This window comes from Astatotilapia calliptera, chromosome 23 (assembly GCF_964374335.1).
Source record: "Astatotilapia calliptera chromosome 23, fAstCal68.1, whole genome shotgun sequence".
Taxonomy (NCBI): Eukaryota; Metazoa; Chordata; class Actinopteri; order Cichliformes; family Cichlidae; genus Astatotilapia; species Astatotilapia calliptera.
The window spans coordinates 4,528,542-4,553,192 of NC_137443.1; the positions used below are offsets into that span (position 1 = coordinate 4,528,542).

The 24,651-nt window shown below is 44.1% G+C and overlaps 1 protein-coding gene across 2 annotated transcripts in view; it reads right to left on the reverse strand.

The window, feature by feature from the left end:
• Positions 1-24,651, reverse strand: part of agbl4 (AGBL carboxypeptidase 4) — a 359,648-nt gene that overhangs the window by 133,265 nt on the left and 201,732 nt on the right. For both annotated transcript variants that reach the window (XM_026157910.2, XM_080297524.1), the window contains one exon: positions 23,895-24,111. In XM_026157910.2, the coding sequence (XP_026013695.1) occupies positions 23,895-24,111 (217 nt within the window). The remainder of the gene's footprint in view (positions 1-23,894; positions 24,112-24,651) is intronic.

Below are 24,651 nucleotides of genomic sequence, written 5' to 3' on the forward strand. Positions count from 1 at the left end.
ATACTTCTTTCGGTGTTGTAGTTCTCGTTCAGTCCACTGAAACATGCACGCAGTAAACACTAAGCACTATGGGAAAACCACCAGACAATAACAATTCAGGCTGCTTAACTTGCACATCAGCAGTCTAGTCAGCCAGCCAGCCAAGCAGTCAGTGTCAGAGATGAGACAAGGCCATAATCCAATTCTGGTTTTTACACGGCGTCATGCCTTTACCTTTGACAGCGTGATTGATGTGTATGTAAATGTGTTTTGAGGAGGGCTGTGAGCAGCTAGTTAAAGCAGACATTTAGGGCTGCTCTGTCAAAGATGAATGGAGGGAGGAAGAGAGAGAAGAAGAAGAAGGAATCCAAAATAAAGACAACTATTGATCCATGAATGAAAGAAGATGGACATTGAAGGAGCCCCAGACAAGGCGTTATGTACCTCTTGAACGTCACTCTGCATTCATGGGGAGGCTGCTTGACAGCTCCACAATAGCATACTATTGGGAATCTCTATCAAACACACACCAAGCAGAAAAAAAAGGTACTCCTTTTAAGGTGTCCTCTCTATTGTCCTCTCCCAGCCTGGTCCTTCTTTTTCCGTAACCATTCTGAAAGTCAATAGAGAGAAACAACTCAACCCTGAGGTCAATACACTAAATAGATAGCAGATTTCTCTCAAGACCAGTGAGTGTGTCTGCCCGGTGTACAAGTGTAGGTCTTGATTTGAAAGCGTGAGTTCCTGTGAGCGTGGCTGTGCGTGCGCGCAACCTTTCTTTTGCGTGCTCTCACACGTCCCTGCGAGATTGTCATGTGGGTACTAAAGTTTAGCAACTTTACCGGAACAATAGGTGACAGGAGCCTCAAATCTGCCCGCTCGTTTCCACAGCAACCAAGCAAAGACGGGGAAAAGGGTGGGGATGCGAGGAAGGGGGAAACAAGTCTTCTCTCCATCACTCATGCACACATCCGCTGCTATTTGAAGCCATCAGTCACCGTAGTCAAGTCTTTCCCTTGAAACTTAGCATGCAGGGAGAAATCTGTGTAACTGGCACCGGTAATCTGTCTGGATATATTGTCAATCTATTATCCAAAGCAGTGTGTTGAATGCATTCATTTTCTGTCCTTTGTAATGGACAACTGGGCTGGGGAAAACTTCAAACGATGAGACAGAAACGATAGATTATGTTGATGCAAAAACGTGATTCTGGCTACAGCTAACTTTTAAAGCCGAAAGGAACGAGCAACTGTGACGCTAATTTAAACAGATCAATTTAGACGAAACTGATTTGATTAGGTGAAAGTGACACTGAGTAGTGATGTGCGGATTGATATTGAAATATCGATTCCTTCGATACCAGTCATTTATGTTCTAGAATTGATTCTCACATTAAAATATCGATATTTTAGTAATTTAGGGTAAATTTGTAGTTTATCATTAACAAGAACACAGTGGAAAGAAACTATATCATTCGGATTGTCTACATTGGAAGGAACTACTTCCTCTTCCGCCTTTCATAGTCATGTGCGAAATATGGCTGTATAAATGTGTCGCAGCCCCTTGGCGTGCGCACTCAAAACAATGGCTGAGCGTAGGGACGTATTTTAAATCCACAAACAGCCGAGACGTGGTTTGCGATACATGTGGCAAGAAAGTGAGGTGTTGTGGCAACACCACAAATTTGTCAAACACCTCAGAGTAAATCATATCAGAGAATATGACGAGCGTATGTTGAGGCGAACTGAAGAAGAAGAGTGGATATGGACAGGTGCTGCTAGGGCGAGACAGACGTCTCTCACGGAGTCCTTTAGTGCTGCAGGCAGGCAAGGTGTTCAAATAGCGCACAACTTCAGGTTTTTTATTTCTATATGATGAATTCTGCATCATTAAGTGATAAGAACAAGTAATCTGATGTCCTGTAATCATTATGACGCTATAATTTGAGATACAATAAAAGATACAATAAATAAAATACGTTTTTGTACAAAGTATCGGTATCGAATTTTACTTGGTATCGGATCGGAAAGGAAATCAGTGGTATCGCACATCACTAACACTGAGCCATATTAGCAGCAGGTTGTAACAGGACAAAGCTACATAAGAAAGGGAAATAATAACCAAAATTATGGAGCGTAATTAAACTGACAAAACACTTTTATATTAATGAAAAGTTTGCAAAACTGAGCATATGCATAATGCACCGAGCTGAAGAAAACATCACTGGGAACTTTACTTGACTTATTGATTCTTTTGGGACTAATGAACAGCGCCTCAATGGTATCAGTGGGATACAGTTCATTCCTTTTGACACAATTAGCATTTAATCAATATCATTACTAATGTAGTGGAATTAGTTTCTCAAGTATTCTTTCACTGACTTGTTTTGGCTTGTCTGCCTGCCGCTCCACAGACATAACAAGCTGAAAGTATGTATAAGTGTTGCTTACTCATTAAAGCACAGTAAGATTTTTTTTTTCATTAGAGAGATGGGTCCTTTCAAGCTCTGTCTTCCACAAAAGATTTGAAAAGGCAAACTTGAAAAGAGAAGACACACGTATATGACATGTCTCTAAAGTATGAGGCAAACAAATGGAAAATGAAGACATTTTTCTCTGAGACTATTGTTGATTTTCTTCCCCCCTCCTCGCTATCAATACGAACTCCTTGTATAGAAATGGAGAAATGGATTGATGGGAAACAGAATACTCATTTCCCATAAAATGTTTCCACAGACATCAGATGGCATCACACAACGAGACAGAAAAACAGAGAGAAGGAAGGAGGGAGAATGTTTTGTGACAGTGGGTGCAAGAGAAAAAAGAGACCCTGGATAACTCCTCCATGCCCCCTTGTGCCCCGTAGACCCAGCACCCTGCTCTCCTGTGACTCTGATGAAAAGGAGGCTGCAATCCCTTTCAATTTGGCCAGTGAGCCCCAGTCCTGTTAAAGGCAATCGACTGGCTGAACAGAGGCACTATATCATAATATGCAGGTGCAGACGAGCCCGGCAGAAGAGAGAGGGGACACATGGCACCTTAGGAGAGAGAAAGGGACTCTGGCATCCATCTCTCTCGCACTTAGGCTGACACTCAACCATGGGGGAGAAATACACACACACACACACACACACAGGCTGTGGCCATGCTGCAGTGGGGGAGCAAAAACACGAGAGGCGAGAGAGAATAGAAAAGTGGAGGAAAAATGGGACCTATCACTTCCTTCATTTTTTTCTCCTTCTCACTTCAGGTTAAAAAAAAAAAAAGGACAGTCTGAAAGAGAAAATGTATTTTGTGGCGAGTGGTATGGCAAAGAAGAGGGGAAGGAAAAGGACCTGTCTGGAATGAGAGCAAGGTGTTTGTTTGTGGTGACTAAATGCCTCTGTAGATGAGGGGGAGGCCAGTGGCTTGGCTAGAGCTGTTTGTTATCGGGGGTCTCCAGGCCCAAGAGGGGCTGAGCCTGGGGGAGGGTGAAGAGCCAGAGCCCTTGCCCGGGGAGAGATGAGAGGCCAATGGGCTGGAGAGGGTTTCACATTCCACATGAAAAATCTGATTTCTCCTAAAAATATTCAGCATATTGCCATTTCCTGCCTGGAGTGTAATTAAACGTCTAGTACCCAAGTGCTGTAACCAAGCCGTGTAGCCAATATACTTAACAGCATCTAAATGTTGACTCTTCCAGGCTCCATAGAGTACATCACTGAGTGCTGCACACGGAGATTGAGGACTTGTGGTACACACTTGACTTGTAAGAACATAAAGCATTCATACCCTTTCATCCACTTGAGGGCCTGTGCTGTACGAACGCTGGGGAAATGGAAGCTCAGAGCTTATAGTACAGGCTTAGGTCAACAGTTTGATAATATGTGACATCTGATCTGCTTCATACACAATTCTTAACAGCCACACAGTGTTGAATTGTGAGGTCTATAACTGGAGGCAAGGATAAAACCCCAGAAAGTCTGCAATTGTGTAGTTTAACCATGACCTGTCAGTTATGCTCAGCTTTGGCTCCAGATTATCACTAAACACTGAATCATCCGAGTCTAAGACTTAAAAATAGCCTAATACAGCAAAAATACTAACTAGCATGGATGCAACAAACAGATTGTGGGCTACAGTATTTTGCAGAAACTCATTCTTTGAAGTTTTAATAATGGTGAAAATCAAGTAGGTGTTTTCAACAACGATCAGGCTCCAAAGCACGACAATCACCGTGCCAGCACAAAAATGCTGCATATTCATTCAGCATATACTGGCAACATCATAAACAATAAAAATGAACAGGAACACACTTTAAATCACTTTCATTTGTTGAATCCAATTTGGATTCCACTGACTCTGCCAACATTAAAAAGCAAAAAGATGAAATAAAAGTTTGCCACAGCCTCTTCACCACCTGCTGCTGTTTAATTACCAACAAACAGAGATTCAACATCATACCTTCCACCTCACATGCTGCCTACACTACACTTAAATTGTTTGAACAGTTCTGTTTGCCCTTGCTGCTATTAAACAAACAAACTGCACACGAGGAAGTCCAAATGGATCACAGTGCTGAAAGATAACAGAAGTTACGTGTCTGCGTCGAAAGGGAGTTCAATAAAATCAAATCTGGTACATATGAACTATATGGAGTCACATTAAGTGATACTAATGCCACCACTCTCATACATAGGAAACAACATAAGAAATTAATTCCCCAGGAACACACAGTACTGTGAAAGCCACCCTTAGTTGTTTATAATTTGCTGGGGATATTGGAAAAAGCTGCAAATATAAATGGAAATACAGTATATCAGGCAAAAACAGAGTTTGCACAATCCTAAGGAGGTTGAAAGTCAAAATTCATTCTTCAAGTCTCTAAGGTAGGGGTCTCGAACTCCAGTCCTCGAGGGCCGGTGTCCTGAAACTTTTCCATGTGTCCCTGCTGCTGTTACAGCAGCTCATGAGTGAATGAACATGGTGCAATAAATGTACTTTTAGAAGTATATTTTTCCAAACACTTGTATTACATACATTTACTTGAGTAGGGTTAGGGGTTGCCACTTCAGCATGCAGTCAGGTTCTATATTCTTGCTAATGACCTACTAGTTTTGTTCAGGTGTGTTGCACCAGGGACACATGGTTTCAGGACTTCGGCCCTCGAGGACTGGAGTTCAAGACCCCTGCTCTACGGTAAGTTTAGGTAGTGGACAGGAATCACACACTTTCCAGGTGCTATTACACAGTGGTGTTACGGCTGTGGCCATAAGAACACTGTGTGGGCTGTTTGTTCTGTGTCTCTTTACTGTGCTTAAGACTCTCTACAGGTACCTCCCCTAATGAAGAGTAGTGAGCTGATTGGACCATGGAACAGGTGACCACATTCAAAAAGCCGCTCTGACAGCTCCAGAGAGAGAGAGAGAGAGAGTGTGGAACGAGCGAGTAGCCTGACAGCCGTCGCAGTCCTGACCCTGGTTTTCCCAGCCTGCGTTTATCTTGTGTATTTGTGGGAGTGTGAATTGTAAGCTTAGGCACTCGTGGGCTGAAGCGGAAGGGGTGAGCTGCCTTTTCTTTTGGAATCGTTTTCTCCTGTTTTCTTGGTCAGGGAGCGAGGGATAGCTCTGTCATTTGTTTGTTCTTTTTTCTTTCTTAGGGTTTAGTTAGTCTTTTCTGGTGGGACTTAGTTGGTTTTGTTTATTATTTTGGCCTGGGCTCACCCCGGAGCTATGCTTCTTGTCCTTAAATAAAATCACTTTTTTACTTACAACTGGTTTGGATGTTTGGCTTGGGAACCAGGGCGGGGATTTGGTCTCTCTCTCCTCCAACCTTATGTGCGTCCCTACCCGCCTAGACTAGGGGCGTAACATAAATGGGGGCTCGTCCCTTTTCGTTCGTGTGATTGGTTCGTTTCCTTTTTGCGTTTGTGGTGGGGGGGAAACGTCGTGCGCGAGTTTTGCGGCTCTGGAGTGCGCGGATGCGGTTGGGTGTCTGCGGTGTTGTGTTTTCCTTTTTCGCTTTGCTCGTGATGTCGTTTGACATGGATGATTTTGCGCAACGTCCCTCCATTGAAAAGTTGGAGCGGTGCACAAAAGCAGATTTGTTGGTAGTGGCTAACTTATTCAGGGTGGATGTTCCGTTGAATGCTAAGAAGGCGGAAATTAAACACTGTTTGGTGGAGAGACTGGTGGACAGGGGAGTGTTTGGGGGGCAGAAAACCTCGCCGAGTGGGTCTGGGAGTTTGGAGACGGCAGTGGGGGCGGAAGCTGCTGGGGCCGTCCCGAAGCCTTCCAAGGGGCGGATGCCGTCGGGGGCGGAAGCTCCTGTCGCCATTCAGTCTCCTGTATTTGACCCGGCTGGCCAGGTTGGGGCGGGTTTGGTGACGGAGGATCTCAGGCTTGCCCTTCGCTTGAAGGAGGTGGAGTTGGCGGCTAAGGCTAAGGAAGTCGAGCTCATGCATCTCCGCATTCGAGCTATGGAGCTTGATCGTTCTCGAGCGAGTGACGCTGCTCCCGTTCCTGTAAGTACACTCCCCGACACTCCCACCATAGACCAGTTTAACGCTAGCAAACAGGTTGTTTTGGTACCTCCTTTTAGGGAAGGAGAGGTTGACTCATATTTCACTGCTTTTGAGCGCATCGCAACCACTTTAAAATGGCCAAAGGACGTCTGGAGTCTGTTGCTGCAATGCAAATTAATAGGAAGAGCGCAGGAGGTCTGTGCGAGTCTTTCTATTGCGGACAGCTTGGATTATGAGGTTGTCAAATCCACTATTTTGCGGGCTTATGAACTTGTCCCAGAGGCGTATCGACAGAAGTTTCGTGCCTGTCGCAAGTTTGATAGTCAAACGTTTGTGGAATTTGCACGTGAGAAAACTGTCTTATTTGACAAGTGGGTGGCTGCCAGTCACGCGGAGGACTTTACTCAGCTAAAGGAGTTGATCCTGCTGGAAGAGTTCAAGACATGTCTCCCTGAAAACATTGTCGTGTATCTTAATGAGCAGAAGGTGGGGTTATTGTCTAAAGCCGCGGTCCTTGCCGACGAGTTTGTGTTAACTCATCGTGCTGCACTTTCGACAGAGCGCCGTGAGTACACTTCCTCACCTCGTCCTGTCAGAAGTTATAGGGTTTCCCCTAAGCGCCAGACACGTTCTGCTGCTATTCCTATGTCAGATCGCAAATGTTTTTATTGTCATGAAATCGGGCACCTCGTTGCTGCTTGCCCATCACTACAGCGCAGGGAGCAGGCCAACACGGTGAGGAAGCCGAAAAGTGTGGGTTTCGTTCGTTCTATGTCAGCTTCCACTTCACCTAGCAATGGAGTGGGAAGTGAAGGCTTTGATGAGAGCTACCGCCCTTTTGTGTCGGAGGGGTTTGTTTCGTTGAATGAAAAAGAGGAGGATCGGGTGCCGATCATGATTCTGCGTGACACTGGGGCCGCGCAGACTCTTATTTTGAAGGGTATTCTACCTTTTTCTGATGACTCTTTTTGTGGTTCGGATGCTCTTGTCTGGGGTGTAAAAATGGATGTACTGCGTGTGCCACTGCACAATGTGTTTCTTCAATCGCCGCTCGTTTCGGGTTCGGTACCGGTTGGCGTGCGCGACCAGTTGCCAGTGCCCGGAGTTGCGATGATTCTGGGGAATGATTTGGCTAACGGAAAAGTGTTTTCTACCCCGAGAGTGGTTGAGATACCGGTGCCTGATATTTCATTACCTAACCCTGTCGCTGAGGAGCATTCCTCCTCTGTTTTTCCTGCTTGCGCGGTAACTCGTGCGCATAGGCGCAAGTACGGTGACGTGGATTTATCTGATTCTTTTCTCTGTGCTGGTGGTGGTCCGGAGTCTGAATCTGAAACCCGTGTTCCACTGACGGGCGACTCTGAGGCGATGCTGCCTATTAGCCCATCAGTGACACCTCAACTGTCTTTGGAAATCAACAAAAAGGAGTTGGTTTCGGCACAGCAGAGTGACCCAACTCTTGTGAGTTGTTTTTCCGCGGCCAACTCTAGCGACCAGTACCCTCGTGTTTATAGTGTCGAGGATGACGTGTTGATGCGTACTTGGTATCCGCCTACAGCTGGTGATTTGGGTTGGAATGTGTTTAAACAGGTTCTGGTGCCTCAACAGTACCGACCCAAAGTTCTTGGTCTTGCCCATGACAGTTTTTCTGGACATTTAGGTATTAGGAAAACCTATCACCACATTCTGCGTCACTTCTTTTGGCCAGGATTGAAGAATGACGTTGCTCAGTATTGTCGTTCTTGTCACACCTGTCAGATTAGTGGTAAGCCTAACCAAGTCATTCCACCCGCTCCATTACACCCTATTCCAGTTTTAGGGGAACCTTTTGAACACATCCTCATCGACTGCGTTGGTCCGCTCCCTAAAACAAAATCGGGTCACCAGTACCTCTTGACTCTGATGTGTGTTGCTACCCGTTTTCCCGAGGCAATTCCGTTGCGCACCCTTAAGGTTAAACCAGTTGTTAAGGCATTGGTGAACTTTTTCTCTATTTTTGGTTTACCAAAAGCTGTTCAAACTGACCAAGGCTCTAATTTCATGTCTAGGATTTTTGCTCAGGTTTTGCAGTCACTTGGCATTAAACATCGGAAATCTAGTGCCTATCATCCGGAGTCGCAAGGTGCGCTCGAGCGGTTTCATCAGACATTGAAATCGATGATGCGGAAATTTTGCCTTGAGTCTCAAAAGGAGTGGGATGAGGGGTTGCCGCTGCTTCTTTTAGCAGTGAGAGAAAGTGTGCAGGAGTCGTTAGGATTTAGCCCTGCTGAGCTGGTGTTCGGTCACACAGTGCGTGGCCCCTTGCGATTGCTTAAGGAGAACTTCCTGTCCGACACTGTTGCCCCTAAGGAAAATGTGTTAGACTATGTGAGCTCTTTCAGAGAGCGTTTGCATAAAGCGTGCGCAATTGCACGGGATGCTCTCAGTGCAACACAAGGTAGGATGAAGAGGAAGTTTGATGTGAAGGCTGTGCAGCGAAAATTTGAGGTTGGTGATAAAGTTTTAACACTTTTACCGGTCCCTGGATCTTCCCTCCAGGCCAAGTTCAGTGGTCCGTATACAGTGCAGGCGAAATTGAGTGACACGGATTATGTCATCGACACCCCAGAGCGAAGGAAAAAGTGCCGTGTGTGTCATATTAATATGATGAAGCCCTACTTTGCTGGTGGTGTGTCAACAGTTGCGACTGTGGGGGTGCCGGTTTCCGAAACTCGGTATGACCCAGTAGGTGACGATTTGGTTTTCGGTTGTGCTGTGGGCTGCGCACGACTTAGGAATTCTGAAATCCTACGTGATTTAAGGTCACATTTAACTGGGGTAGACGATGATGTCCGAAATGACGTGTGTCGGTTGATTGAAAATCATCCTAATCTTTTCTCGGACACTCCATCCTGTACCACCGTGTTGGAGCATGATATCGATGTGGGGGACCATCCTCCAATCAAACAGCATGCCTACCGGGTGAATCCCACTAAGCGTGCTCTTTTCCAGACAGAAGTCTCTTATCTGTTGGAGAATTGTCTTGCTGTCCCTAGCTCTAGTGCGTGGAGTTCCCCATGTCTCCTAGTGCCTAAAGCGGATAAGACCCCACGGTTTTGTACAGATTTTCGGAAGGTGAACAGTGTGACCAAGCCTGACTCCTATCCTCTGCCCAGAATGGAGGATTGTGTTGATAGGGTCGGTTCTGCGACCTTCGTTACCAAGCTGGACTTGTTAAAGGGCTATTGGCAAGTTCCCCTAACATCACGTGCGGCCGAAATCTCTGCTTTTGTTACTCCTGACCATTTTCTCCAGTACACTGTCATGCCTTTCGGGTTGCGCAACGCTCCCGCCACATTTCAACGGCTCATGAATATCGTGCTGGGCAGCGTCTGCAAGTGTGAAGTGTATTTGGATGACATTGTCGTCTATTCAGACACCTGGTCAGAGCATATGGAGACACTCACTGATGTGTTCCATCGCTTGGAAAGGGCATCCCTCACCCTCAACCTCGCCAAGTGTGATTTTGGTAAAGCCATGGTAACGTACTTAGGAAAGCAGGTGGGTCAGGGGCAAGTGCGCCCTATCTCGGCCAAAATCCAGGCCATACTGGATTTTCCTGCCCCTCAGACTAGGCGTGAGCTTCGCCGTTTCCTCGGCATGGTGGGCTACTACCGGAGTTTCTGTCAAAACTTCGCGGACGTGGTCGCACCTCTCACTAGCCTCACTAGTGTGTTGAGACCTTTTGTGTGGACCTCTGCGTGTCAGAGTGCGTTCCGGGCTGTTAAGACTCTCCTGTGCAGTGCGCCAGTGCTGGCCGCCCCTGATTTTGCACGCCCTTTTAAGTTGGAAGTGGACGCCAGTGCAAACGGGGCAGGTGCCGTATTGCTGCAGGAAGACCATCATGGTGTGGATCACCCAATCGGCTATTTCTCAAAGAAATTCAATGTCCATCAGCGAGGGTACAGCACGATTGAGAAAGAGGCCCTCTCTCTGCTGTTTGCATTGCAGCATTTCGAGGTGTATGTCGGTGGCAGTCCCTCGCCTGTGATTGTTTATACCGACCACAATCCCTTGGTATTCCTAATGCGGATGCGGAACTCGAACCAAAGGCTGATGAGGTGGTCCCTCCTGGTGCAGGACTTCAATTTGGAAATCCGTCATAAAAAGGGCACAGAGAATGTGTTAGCGGATGCCCTATCCCGTGTTTTCCCTTAAACATGACTGTCCAAAACATCTACAAAGGAGATGTCTTTGATTTTGGGAAGGGGGGTGTTACGGCTGTGGCCATAAGAACACTGTGTGGGCTGTTTGTTCTGTGTCTCTTTACTGTGCTTAAGACTCTCTACAGGTACCTCCCCTAATGAAGAGTAGTGAGCTGATTGGACCATGGAACAGGTGACCACATTCAAAAAGCCGCTCTGACAGCTCCAGAGAGAGAGAGAGAGAGAGTGTGGAACGAGCGAGTAGCCTGACAGCCGTCGCAGTCCTGACCCTGGTTTTCCCAGCCTGCGTTTATCTTGTGTATTTGTGGGAGTGTGAATTGTAAGCTTAGGCACTCGTGGGCTGAAGCGGAAGGGGTGAGCTGCCTTTTCTTTTGGAATCGTTTTCTCCTGTTTTCTTGGTCAGGGAGCGAGGGATAGCTCTGTCATTTGTTTGTTCTTTTTTCTTTCTTAGGGTTTAGTTAGTCTTTTCTGGTGGGACTTAGTTGGTTTTGTTTATTATTTTGGCCTGGGCTCACCCCGGAGCTATGCTTCTTGTCCTTAAATAAAATCACTTTTTTTACTTACAACTGGTTTGGATGTTTGGCTTGGGAACCAGGGCGGGGATTTGGTCTCTCTCTCCTCCAACCTTATGTGCGTCCCTACCCGCCTAGACTAGGGGCGTAACAGTGGATCAAAATCTGACAGATCTGACACTTGATAATTAACCAATTTTGCAAGATCCCGAACACCACAACACTCACTGTTGTACTTCTCTCCTCACCACCTCTGTAAATATTGAAAATAATCCGAGTCAAAATTTTCAGATCCATCCTGAAAACCTGTTGCCACTGATTTGTGTAATTTGGCACACCTCAGGCTTTTGTCTGCCTTCCTTAAGAATGGCTTCTTGACAGCCACCCTTCAACTGAGATCATTTCTGATGACACTTAGCCAATAGTAGATTATCCACTGAAGGGTCTGATGCAGCTCTCGTGTCCTGCATCAGGTCTTTGCTGGATTTTTTATTTATTTATTCATTTTTTAAGAAAATCACATTGACAGAGACTCCAATTTCTTCTTTTCTCCTCCACTTGTCCAGTATTGTCAAATTTTTAAGTACACACTGCACATCGTGCTTTTTTTGGTCAACGACTCTTTGGGAATCCCCTGTTGATGCAAAATCATATTTCATGCCTGTCAAACTGCGTTATATTTGACATTTTAGTAGAGTCAACAAAAAATGGGAACAAATTATGCATTTTTGTGACAGACTGCTAGTAACAAAGTGCCTAAAAATACAATTTAAAACTAGTTTGTTGCTAAAAGTTGCACAGTATTCATGTTCATCCATCACATTGTAGTGAGAATATCCTGACATGTGGCAAATATCGAGCCTGCACAGTAGTATTTCCATCGCTGTTTTGAATGACTGAAAACCTTCACTTTAACAGGCAGAAGAAGCCAAAAATCTCACATATACAAAAAGGTCTTAGATGTGAAGGTAAACCAGCCCTACTTATAATCCACAACCCAATTTCCTCACCACGGATGCTCCTTTTTTCTTGGAGGCTATTGTCTGCTATCCATTTATTTTCTGCTGCTTATCCAGTTTAGGGTCACGGGGGACCCAGCTAACATAGGGCTAACATAGGGCTATGTACACCCTGGATAGGTCGTCAGGCTGTCCCAAGGCTAGCGCAGACCATGCAAACTTTACACAGAAAGGCCCCAGCCAAATGGCGGATATTAACCCAGGACGAAGGTGCCACTATATGCATATAAATATCTGTTTCCAATCCAATATCCAGGATATTCATCGCTGTTAATCTTGACCTAGCTGGACTGCATTCCCTTACATAATACCACATCCATTTTTTATGCTTGATGTAAGTGTAATTCAATACTAAAAATTGCTCTTCATAGAATAAGCTCCCCATTTTCCATTCACATATTTACATTAATCTGATTTTTTTCGTTGCTGTAATTGTTCACAATGTCCGTTCTGGCTGCAACAAAATCCCTTCCTGAAGCGATTTCAATGTAAATGACAGGAGACATAATCCACAGCGCTCATGCAAAGATAATTTCCCATAGTTCAGCAAAAAGGTAATATGAAGCTTCAGCAGTCTGAGTAAGCCAAACCAAGTGGATATCTTCCAGTTTTAAAGCCTTTGTAGAGTGAATTTTCTTGTTCATGCCACATCTCAGCAAGTAAACTCTGCTTACACTGAAAAGAACGACGATTTCAGTACGCCGTCGCTTTAAGACGCCGTCTCTACATAATTAATTTGGCCATTGAATCAGCTGATTCAATTAGTGACTCATACCTGCCAGGCAAAGCAAACACAAAACCATGCATGCATCTGCGTACATGCTTACATGCACGCACGCACACAGAAGGACATATATGAGCGGGCCAAACTTTATTCCTCGCAAGCAACTTTTGACAAGTTCGCTTCCACATCCTGGAGTTGTATTTAGACGTGCAAGAAGCGAGTGCTGGAGAGCAGTCATGTAGAAAGAGAATGCTGTTACTGGAGTTATTAACAGGCTCCTGTGTTTCCCCCCTCTCAGCTGAGCTATTCAGAGCATAGCGTTCCTCATCTGCCACAAACACATGCCGACAGACAGACGCAGCAGACGGACACACCGTGCAGCCCCTCGCGCTGTGCAGTAATATGTTTTTTGCCCATTTACAACAAATTAAGTTTCCCTCAAAGTGAATTTCAAGCTTGGCTGCCTTTGGAGGGCGAGCAACTCTCTTTTCATTAATTTTCATTCTTTCCCTCCAACAAATGATCTACTGTACAGCCCGCTCGGCGTTACTCTCCTCTCCCTGTCTTTTTTTGTTCTCTTGTTTTCTCCCCTCTTTACCTTCCTTTTCCTGCTTGCTGGTGAATTTGGGCAATGGAAAGCAATTACACTGTCAGAAAGGTGTATTCTGATTTATTAAAAGCCTTGAATGCTATCTGTTTTGTTCCTCTTTGTGTCCCCTCTGGGGAACTGAGTCCTGACACCCAAATGAGACAGAGTGAGCGCTCGCTGCTCAACGCTCCATCCTGAGAGTCATCTAGAAAGCGACGGAGTAAATATCCATTGGCAGAGGAGGACAGATAGATGGCTGTAACGCAGCTGAGAGGATGGGAATAGATTTGCCTGTGAAGACCAAGAAATGGGAGACGTGAAAAGACAAAGAGAAGGAGAAGGAGAGAGACTACTACAATGAATCGCTTTAAAAATTTGTCATCTTTCATTTCACAAACCGCATTCTCCTTTTCAGTGCACCGCACACCAGTAGACATCACCTCTCATTAGCTTAATTCCTATTTATGCAAAAGCAAAGGAGGCTAGAGAAAGAGGGTGAGAGAACAGAGAAAGAGAGACGGAGGCCTAAGCCATTAAGGTGTGAATAAGTTCCAATTTCCAAAATAAATATTATCTCTGTCTGGTAACCCGAAATCTGTGTGCTTTTGTGCCAGCTTTATAATAAGGATCAACAAGGGGTCAGCATTGCGTGAACATCACACATCCAACTCGCAAAGGTTCACCTGTGACACTTTAATCTATTTATCCCTCCTGTTTTTCCGACACACAGTGCTGCTGGACTGTGTTAAACTGTAAAGTTAAACACACCGCAGACACAGACGCCCTCGCTTTCACAGCAGGCTACACATTAACAGCCGTGCATCGTGCGCTCCCCCCATCCTCCCCATGGTCCTCGGCACCTCTCCCTCATTACTGCGTTCTTGATCACCAGAGAGATGGAAGAGATGCAAGGGTGGAGATGCGTAATAAAGCATCTAGTATCCTGGGGGAACCATTGGTTGAAGATATGAGGCCATACAGCACTATAACATAAGGACATAGATCATAAACCTGCTTATCTTCTGCTCCCTCTGGATCGGCCTCCTTAGACAAGCATCCGAGGCTAAAGGACAGCCAGGGCTTAAGCTTTTTTCTCAGATTCTTGCGCCAGCCTACATGATATTCAGAAGCGTCTCATATATTAAGGGTCACTCGCTAATGAAGCAAAATAGAAAAGCAGAATAAAAACAAGAGCCGTTGCCAAGAAACCCACAACGATACGACGACGACCTTTCCATCTTTGAGGAATTTCCCTACAGTTGTGATGCCGGGCCACTGTAGGCAGTGATTAACATATTATTAGACGATAAAGAGTCTAGCTCTTTCATCCAGATATCTAATAGCTGCTGCCAGAAGAAAACGGAAAACTTCCCGAGGCCAACGGAGAACAATTTATGACAAATGCAAAAACAAGGAAAGGAAATGGCAAAGAGGTAACGCGAGGACCTGTAAAGTTAACGGCAGGGAAAGAAAAAAGAAAAACAAAAGAAAGACTTCATCAGAACTTAGTGGAGGGAGAAAAAAGTATAGGGAAAATTAAATTTCCACCCGCTGATAGAAGTGTACGCCTCGTCCTTTGCGTTTGCATTTTCCTCTTTAAAATACATTTTTCTCCTGTTTGATGTTAAGGCCACAGCTAATGCATTCATGAACAGTCTGCCACTAAAGGGAAAAAAGTCTGTTATCTTGTGCTGTTTACCTCTCAGCTCGGGGAAAAGCAGTTTACTTACTCGAGTGGCGCCAGCTTGCTTGGCTGGTGAAGTGCTCGTGTCTGTTTTGAATATATGCTAACCACAAATGTATTTTTGGGGGGAAATATAGCTAATATTTCCGATTGCCTCTCGACCCATCTGTCTGACTTGTAGGTACTGTAACGAGAAGGGAAAAATAACGACAGCGTGATGAATGCGGCAGAATGTGTCGCTCGCATACTAATATATGGTCAAATCTATTTGTGTCGTGATGGCTTTCAAAACAAAGACAGCCTGGACTTTAACCACTGAAACTGCATCACCTCACCTCACCACATCATGCTGATGAAGTCCTGATTGGCTATTCAGGGGCTGGCCTTTGAACGAGACAGTCACTTGTTTGAGGGCTCTCTTCATTACAACCCAATCACAGAGCCATTCACAGAATAGCTCCAGTGTCAAGAACTCAGATATCAGAGCCTGCTTTCACAGAAAGTTGGCATGAATTAGTTACTGTAATTAAAACTGGCACTCTGTCACAATGGTGCTGTTCTATTAGTTGATGACAATGTATGATGTGTGGAAAAAGCCTCGCTGGAAAAATATGAACGCCAATCACTATGTTCAGTAGTGAAGACACAAGTGCAGCTCCTGCTGTGTCTGATGGCTCAGTTATTACTCATAATATATCTTTATTATTGTTTTCTAATACAGATTCTGCAGGTTTAAAACAGGAAGTCGAGATCACTTGTGAAATACACAACGTAATTATGAAATGTCCATGTAATAGGAGCTCTTATCAGCACAGTGGCAGTCTATGATGCCAAGCCCGTGGTTTGCTTCCTGTGTTTCCATCAGTTTGCCTAACCCGGCTCCTCCGGTGTGGCTGCTGACCTTCTCTTCTCTCCACGGCTGGAGTGGCTATTGATTGGATCTTGGCACACGGTGTACAAACACAGAGATAAGGAGAGAGAGAGGGAGGCAGCCAGGCAGATATAGCTGCACTGCCCACTCCACTCCACTCCTCATGCTCCAGATGCAGGGGGATGAGAAAAAAAAAGAAGAAAAAAGCTCTGTGAGACTCCACTCCCACCGAGCAGACACCCAGACATGGTACCTGAACACTGATAGCAGACAGGATTAGGTCTAAAATTCAATCACAACAGTCTAAGTAATGTTAAGTCACTGCAGCTGACAGTGACCACAGCTTTTCATCAACACAGCACAGGTGATCAATCATAATCTCGCTTTGATTTGTGAGATTTAAAAAAGAAAAATGGAACTGAGTGGATGTGACATCTCTGGACTGTGATTCTCAGATCAATAGTTTCACTTGATGTGTGTATGTGAGCTGAATCACAGTGTAACAGTGAGCAAGGACAGGCCTGGTAAGTCGCACGGAGGCTTTATGTTGGTCAGCGGCCTCTTCTCCCCCTCCCACCCCGAGGTTGCTCTTTTACACTTTCTTCCCATCTGGTCTACAGGCGGAGGCTGTGCTGTGTCAGAGGTGACTAACAGTGTCATAGCTCTGCCCTCCCAATACAAGAAAAACCTGAAAACGCTGCCTCTGCAACTCCTGGGCAGACACCGCTTACTGATGAGATAAGAAGAAAAACACCCAAGGTGGGCAAATAAGGTGCCATCAATTCAGCATGGCTGGGGGACACCTGAAGACTGTAAAAAAATGAGGAGATGGTAGGCATCTTTTCAAAGAGGCTTTTTAGTAGAAGGTCAATAGCATGTTGTCTCTTCCTCTGTGTCTCCGTGGACATAGATGCCTCAGGGGGAGAAAGAGAGAGAGTTTTACTCACATGCTGTCAGGACAGTCGACAAAAGGAAAAGCTCAGACAGACAAGAACCAGAGGAGCAGATGCAGGGCCGTGAGCCCGACAGAGAAGGAATGGGAAGAATCCAAAACCCTCTCCTCTAGGGAGTAAAATAAATTCTTCTGGTATTTGTCTTTGTGTGTGTGTTTTTATGGATGTCTGTGTAGAGGCTTTAAAGGGCATGAGTGTTGAATGAATGCTGGGAAATTCACTTTGAGCAAATAATCAATGAATCAGTTTATACACACAGACCTACATGCTTGATATATACCGCTCTCAAACAATTAGAATCTCATCAAAAAGTTAATTATACATGAAGTGGAATATTGCACTTGTGGCTTTAGTTTTGATGCTTTGGGGACTCAAAATGACTTACAATACAGAAACGTTGTTAGTTTGCGTACTGAATTTGTCTGGGACGTTTGCGATAAATTACTGAGTGAATGCAGTGCACTGTAGCAGGCTTGTCATACAGGTAAGACGTTTTGATAGCATTCGTTAGCTTGCCTCTATTATTGGGTCGGTTGTCTCTCGGCTCCCTCTCGACCGGTGGTTCAGGTCAGGCGAATTGGCGGAAGGAACATTGTCAGCAAACTATTTGGTCCAAGTTTTGGCATTGTGGGCAGGCACTAAGTCCTGCTGGAAAAAGAAATGAGCATCTCCATAAAGCTTTGGATTTGGAATTGATAAAATAGAGAGGATCAGCCGCTGCCAACAGCAGCAAATGACATGGCACTCTGAATCATCACAGGCTGTGGAAACGTCACACTGGACTTCAAACACGCTGGCTTCTGTGCCTCTCCACTCTTCCTCCAGACTCTAGGACTTTCGAATGAAATGCAAATTTTACTTTTAACTAGAAGGCTGAGCATCAGCCCGGTGCTTTTTCTCCTTAGTCCAGGTAAGATACCTCTGACATTGTCTCCTGTTCGGGAATGTCTTGAAATTCAAAATTATTCCCTTTCCTGAAGACGTCTGTGCGCAGTGGACCTACACCACGCTCAGACCAATCCTTATGAGGCTTCTTAGCCTGACTTTTCTTGACAATCCTGTCTTCAAGCTTGCTTGTGGACAAATTTCCCTTCCAGATAACTTTACACCAATGTATATATACAACTGATATTAAATAACCTAAAAGAAATGTTTTAACAAAAATACAAAATATGCTTGGAAATAGCAGTTTGATATTTTGGGAACATAGTGATAGACTTTCCTGCTGAGAGATGAAAAGATTAAGACCAATGTGATATCTGTACATTAAATATTCAATTCAGTTCGATTTACGTAGCGCCAAATCACATCAAGGTGTGCGTGTTGTTAATACAGTATGTTGCATAAAGCCTTTGCTTAGCCTAGCTGCTTTACATGGATTTAAGTATAACACTATTTCTTGTCTAGCAGTAATTTTCTGGAGTCTCAATTGTTTGCTTGGTCTCAATAAACAATTACGAACCATAAGATTGTTGCTTTTACACTTTGGTGTTAAACAAATTTAGCAAAGATCCAATTGTGAGCTTTCATTTGCTTGTAAAGGATTTTATGTCCTCCCATTGTCAGCTTTTAAGCAAAGCTAAGCTAACCAAGTTCTGGCCTTTAGAGAGACATTTTTACAAGCACTGCAGCCCCAAAACTCGGGCTTTGTGGGGATCATCTGAGAACATAAATGTCCAATGTGGCTGGACATTAAATGGTCTGTAACCAGCCAGCTTCCTACTACTGTGTGACTGGAGATAACAGAGACATCCTTTGTTATTTACACACAGGGTCTCTAATCAGAGATTTGCAAAAGTTTTTTCTTTGCAGTGCTTGCAGCTGTTTCAAGAGGTGAGGACAAAATATCCATGATGCAATGCATCGGTGGACATCAAACAGATTTCTACTGCTGTGAGCAACATGTGAGAAAGGATATCTCTTGTAAGAGATTATATGAGAAGAGAAGAGTCAGAGGACAGAAATCATGCTAAATCTATAATAAAGTAGCCAAAATAAAAGCTTGAACGTGTTGTGTATTTGTTGCTCAGGGTTTTTTTTTTTAGTACAGTTTGAAGTCAGTGTTATTTTCTGATAGCTTCCAGCTGGTGAGGTGATACAATACTTTAATCTATGCGTGAGGAAATGAAAGCATATATGATGATTTGGTGTCTCAGAAGCTGAAAAATGAACACATTTATCAGTATTTCTTAGATGGAAAAAAACAAGATTGAACGGCTTTGCTAATATGTAAGATACGGTAGGAAGGAAGCACAAACAAGAGATTCTGACAAACATGCTTGCAAAAAAACCAAAACAAAGCTGTATTATATTTTATTACAATGTAGCTAAATACATGTAGTAAATATCTACCGTTTAAAGTCGATTAGGGAGACTTTAAGGGATTTTCCAGACTCCAATGTTAAGATAATAACTGTTCGCGTTCTCTTTTGCTTTTAATGATGATAAAAAGAAACAAGATGATAGGATTGTTTTTTTTTTATCATGTCAGGTGATGTGCAGTAAAGAAATTTCTCACGGGAGGTGTAGGGAGTTTCTATTCACTATTATATGCAGTAAGGAAAGTTAGGTGAATCCCAGTATTACTGTAAGGTCTTAATTAGCAGGCGAAAAACTAGGTGAAAGTGAAAATAATTCAGAACTGAGTATCTCAAAGTTATATTCACATCCTCCAGGCTTGCCCTTTTCATTCATCCCACATCTCTCTGTCAGTCTCTGTCCCTCTATTTCAATCTCTCGCTTTCTCTCTTAATTGTCTTTTCCAGTGCACCTCAACTGGAATACATTCTGTCTGGTTCAATGTAATTTACACATTAAATTCAAATCACTCTGCTTTAGTGAAACCTGATTTGGGTTAAAAAAAGAAAAGAAAAGAAGAACAACCTGTCTTATAAATCAGTAAACACTTAATAATGAAAAGAGCTGGAGGTAAAAAAAAAAAAAAAAAAAAGAAGGAAAAGAAAGAAGACAACTACAATTTTTCTGCTTTTTTGGTACAGTATCTGACGCTCCCAGTGCCGGCTGGATGGCAGAGATTTTATTCAGAGGAATACATTACATAAAACAAATTAGTCAGCAAGATAGAAGAATGCCAGTGCAAATGGCCCTGGCTCTTATTTCCATCCTTATGAGATAACTGTACCCATTAGAAGGTTAAAGCTATTGTGGTGTCCCTGTCGTTTCCATAGACTCTGCCTTGGAAATTACAGCAATCCGTCTTTAAACTTTGATGCAGCCAGAAAGCTCTCCTCATCCCTTCTCATCCCTTTCTCCCTGACCTGTATGTGTGGAGTAGCATATGTGTCTGTGAGAGACAAGGGCAGGTAATGGCAGGAGAAAAAAGGGTATGAGAGGGCGGGGCTAGGCTGTCTGCCACCCAGGACCGGAGAACATAAAGAGAAAAATATGGTCATAAAACGTCTCAATGACTATGAATACTAATACTGATCCTGTGAGCAAAATCTACCAAGCCTGCCCTCTTTCTGTTCCCTGCAGTTTTGCTCGCAGAACAAGTCGCTTAAAAATGAAGCGAAAACAGTGAAGCGCACAGGCTGAATTGTAACTTCATTTTAAAAATCCTGCTGCTATTCAAATTAGCCACACCGGATGTAAGGAGCTCTCTGATTGGTTGGACAGACACAGGTTGTCTGCCTGGATTTTGCTAGCTCATAGCTTCGGCCTGCTAAGAAGCGTGTGTGCTTGTACAAAGGCCGTTCAGCCTCGGGATTTACACTCGGCTCGACACGGATATGTGAAGAATGAAGGGACCCTGCAGCGCAACCTCTGACTGAGTGCCTGTTTACGCAGTCTGACCACCTGTTGAAGATAACGTGCTAACATGGCTAACGCTAGCATCACCGCACGTAGCCCCGTTATTTTAAGGTCATCTTAGCTTATGAACATTTTACGTCGCCGCTGTACGAGCTAGCTACGTGTGTTGTAAGCTGCTGTGCTCTTCACAAATAAAGCTGGAAGCAGCTCAGACTATTAGAACCAGCACTGAGGCCTGTTACATTTATACAGTGTTAGAGCAATGGCTGCAGCCTACAGCCTTTAAACTAGCGATTAAAATGCTGACAGTAAACTCGTCAGTCCAGATGTTACCACATTACTTTGTGATACTTAGAGTTAAATCAACTGAGACAGGCTGATTAAAATAACAGCTGTCAGTTCTCTCATTCATTATATCAAGACTGGAGATCACACTACTGATTTCAGTTCATTTAATATGTGAGTGCACAGATTCATTCTCAACTGGACATAAATGATGATCAAAGGTTGTATATATGATGAATTCATCAAATCCCAGCCTCTAACACAGTGCGCTGAATCTTAGCTTTGAATGTCCAGTATATTCTAATCAATGCAATTTAAGCATTCACTGAACCTACAGTATCTACACCTACGCCCTAACCACCACAGTCTAATCCTTCGGCTATGATTCACTAGACTGCCACTGACTGCCTGTCTCTTCTCATTATAGTGACTGTGTACCTCCACCCAAGCCGCTGCCCCTTTTTCCATTCCCAGGATCCGTCTATGAAATCTTGCACCTAGTCATAGCATTCAGTCAGAGTTTCATGTTCATAGTTTGGCCTCATAGTTCTCAGTTCATAGCTTCCACAGTTCATAGCATTCATAGTTTCCTGCTCTGTAATTTAACAATAATAATAATAATAATGGATTTATATAGCGCTTTTCAAGGCACCCAAAGCGCTTTACAATACCACTATTCATTCACTCTCGCATTCACACGCTGGTGGAGGCAAGCTACGGTTGTAGCCACAGCTGCCCTGGGGCAGACTGACAGAGGCGAGGCTACCATATCGCGCCGTTGGCCCCTCTGGCCAACACCAGTAGGCAGTAGGGTAAAGTGTCTTGCCCAAGGACACAACGACCAGGACAGAGAGCCCGGGGATCGAACCGGCGACCTTCCGGTTACAGATGCGCTTCCCAACCCCCTAACTAGGCACTGTAAATAAAGCACTGTGTTCACGCCCGTTTTGCCTCCCTCTGTGTCTGCATTTGAGTCCACACCCACAGCCTGGCCCTCTCAGCCGTAACAGTGGCCTCACATTAGAAGAAGATTTCATGGTTGAATCAGTGACTCCAAGGTCTCCAGGTTCTGTGGCAGCACAACAACCCATCCACCACCGTGTGACACTTGGTGTGAGGTGTTTTGTGTTTGGTTTTCATCCAACACAGCCAGGTATTTCCACTTTTGTTTACTTGCCTGTCCAAAATTTGTGGTGTTTCTTTTAGAGAGAAAAGGTTTTCTCCGGGCTGCTACTTACCCTCTAAATTCATACGGAAACAGTAAGTTTTTCAAAGGACTGCATAGAAAAATTTTCTTATTTACATGACTACATGTTTACCTTCCATGTCACTTGATGTTTGCATCACTTTAGGCACCTAAAGTACTTCTTAATAGTGGAAAGACTCCAGTTTGGGGGAAAAAATTTTTTTTCCAAACAATGAAAAACGTCCTTATATTTAGACATGGCAGCAATGGGCTATAAACATGGGTCTCCATTTAGAGCTGCAATCACAAGGTGTTGTGTGATGATTCGAGCGTACCGCCTTGTGATAACCTGACCCAGAGCCGCTGCAAACCGACCAAAGAGATACTGACTACGCAGAGTGAAGCATCTACGTAACAATGCAAGAAAACACAGACATATGAGGAGGGTTATGTGACATGGGAAAGAAATGCAAAGATCACAGCAGCAAACTGCAGGGACTCCGTGTTAACACAATGTTAACTGTGCGTCTATTTAATTGTGTTTTATTTAGAAAAAGTTTTGTGTTGTGTAAACAGCACTAGTATAAATATAGGATAAGTAGAACAGCTGCTTTGCTAACTTGTATTATGTAATGACAGGCTAATTAGCTAAATGTTGACGTTGATGCTAGTCAGCCATATGCAGTTATAAATGCTTGATTAAACCGTGCCAGTCTGTTAAAAGAAACCCACTAGATTTATGTCATCTATTTTAGAATCATCACGACTCAATCATTAATCATATCCTGAAACGACGGCCCAAAAGTGTCTCACTATTTCCCACTATTGCTGACAGTCGTACATCAAAGCAGCAAGTTTCTCTTTGACATCAGTGTAAGCTTTTACACCGAATAACCTCACCAAGTCAACGCTGGAATTACACAGAAGGATCTTACCACAAATGTTACCATAATCAGAATATGAAACACCCAGTTTCACACTGTTATTATCATTGTAGGTCAAGAGATCTTTAGTTTATAGAGATATTACTGCTGCTTTTTTTTTTTTTTTTACCATACTATCAGCTGTTTCATGCCATGGTTTCTAATTTTCAAAGTCCTTTCTGCATTTCATGGTCAGGTGCTCCTTATAAATACCTGTACTTTCATAGTAACCCCTTGCAGCAAGCTTTCCCTGACAAATGTTGGAGGACAGAAGAAAAAGTCGTAATCTCTCAAGCATTTCTAATGAGTTTTTCTCCTACAATTATTTGATAAGAGCAGACAAGACTTGAGGCAGCATCTATGATACACTAGCTGCTACTGCTGAGGTGAGAGCTCTGCTGATTACACACACAGCCATTTACACACACACACCCAGAGGCTTACAGTCTGTCATCTCAGAGTGCAACAATCCTAATAATAACACAAGAGGCTGAAGTTATGACCGGCAGGCACACCCGAGTTACCAATCTGGACCTCTTTAATCTGAACACACATAAAAAAGATGCCTTATAACCCTTCCATCTCTAATTTTCACCACTACTCGACTTCTCTGCTCAAGCCATAACCACAAGCACCCCTCACACACTTTGTCCTCCAGCTGCTCACGGCACTTTCCAGCTCCTAACTCTTACCACACTGAGTCCCAGTTGTTCCCTCTGCAGGTAAGGCAGGTTCCTGCGCTCCAAGCTGGCCAGGTAATGCTGCAGTCTCGAGTAGGTGTAGGGGTAGCAGTAGGCAAACTGATACACGTCGTCCTCTCGGTCAAAGCAAAAAGCAAAAGACATGACATAGTTGCGTCGGTGGTCAGGGCAGCGGTAGTAGTACACATTTTTGGCAGGAAGCCTTTGCCTGCAACGACAAAAGATAAACCCAATACAGAGAAATCAGAAAGGTCATTTACAGTGCTGATTTCCTATTTTTTGAATGTTTGTCACACTTAAATGTTTCAGATCAGATAGATAACACATGTAAACAAAAACTGCCGTTTCTAAAAGAAGGTGTGTTTCATTAATAAGTGGAAAAAAAACCAAACCTACATGAGAAAGGGTATTGCCTCCCTAAACCGAATCACTGAGGGTCTACCCTTAACAGCAACAGCTGCGATCAAGCATTTGCGATAACTGGCAGTCAGTCTTTTATGGCATTGTGGAGGAATTTTGTCCCACTCATCTTTGCAGAATTGTTGTAATTCAGCCACATCAGAGGGTTTTCGAGCATTTACAGCATTTTTAAGGTCATGCCACAGCATGTCAATCAGATTTAGGTCAGGACTTTGACTAGGCCACACGTTCTTAAGCCATTCAGAGGTGGACTTGCAGGTGTGTTTTAGATCATTGACCTGCTACAGAACCCAAGTGCGCCTCAGCTTGAGATCACGAAGCGATGGGC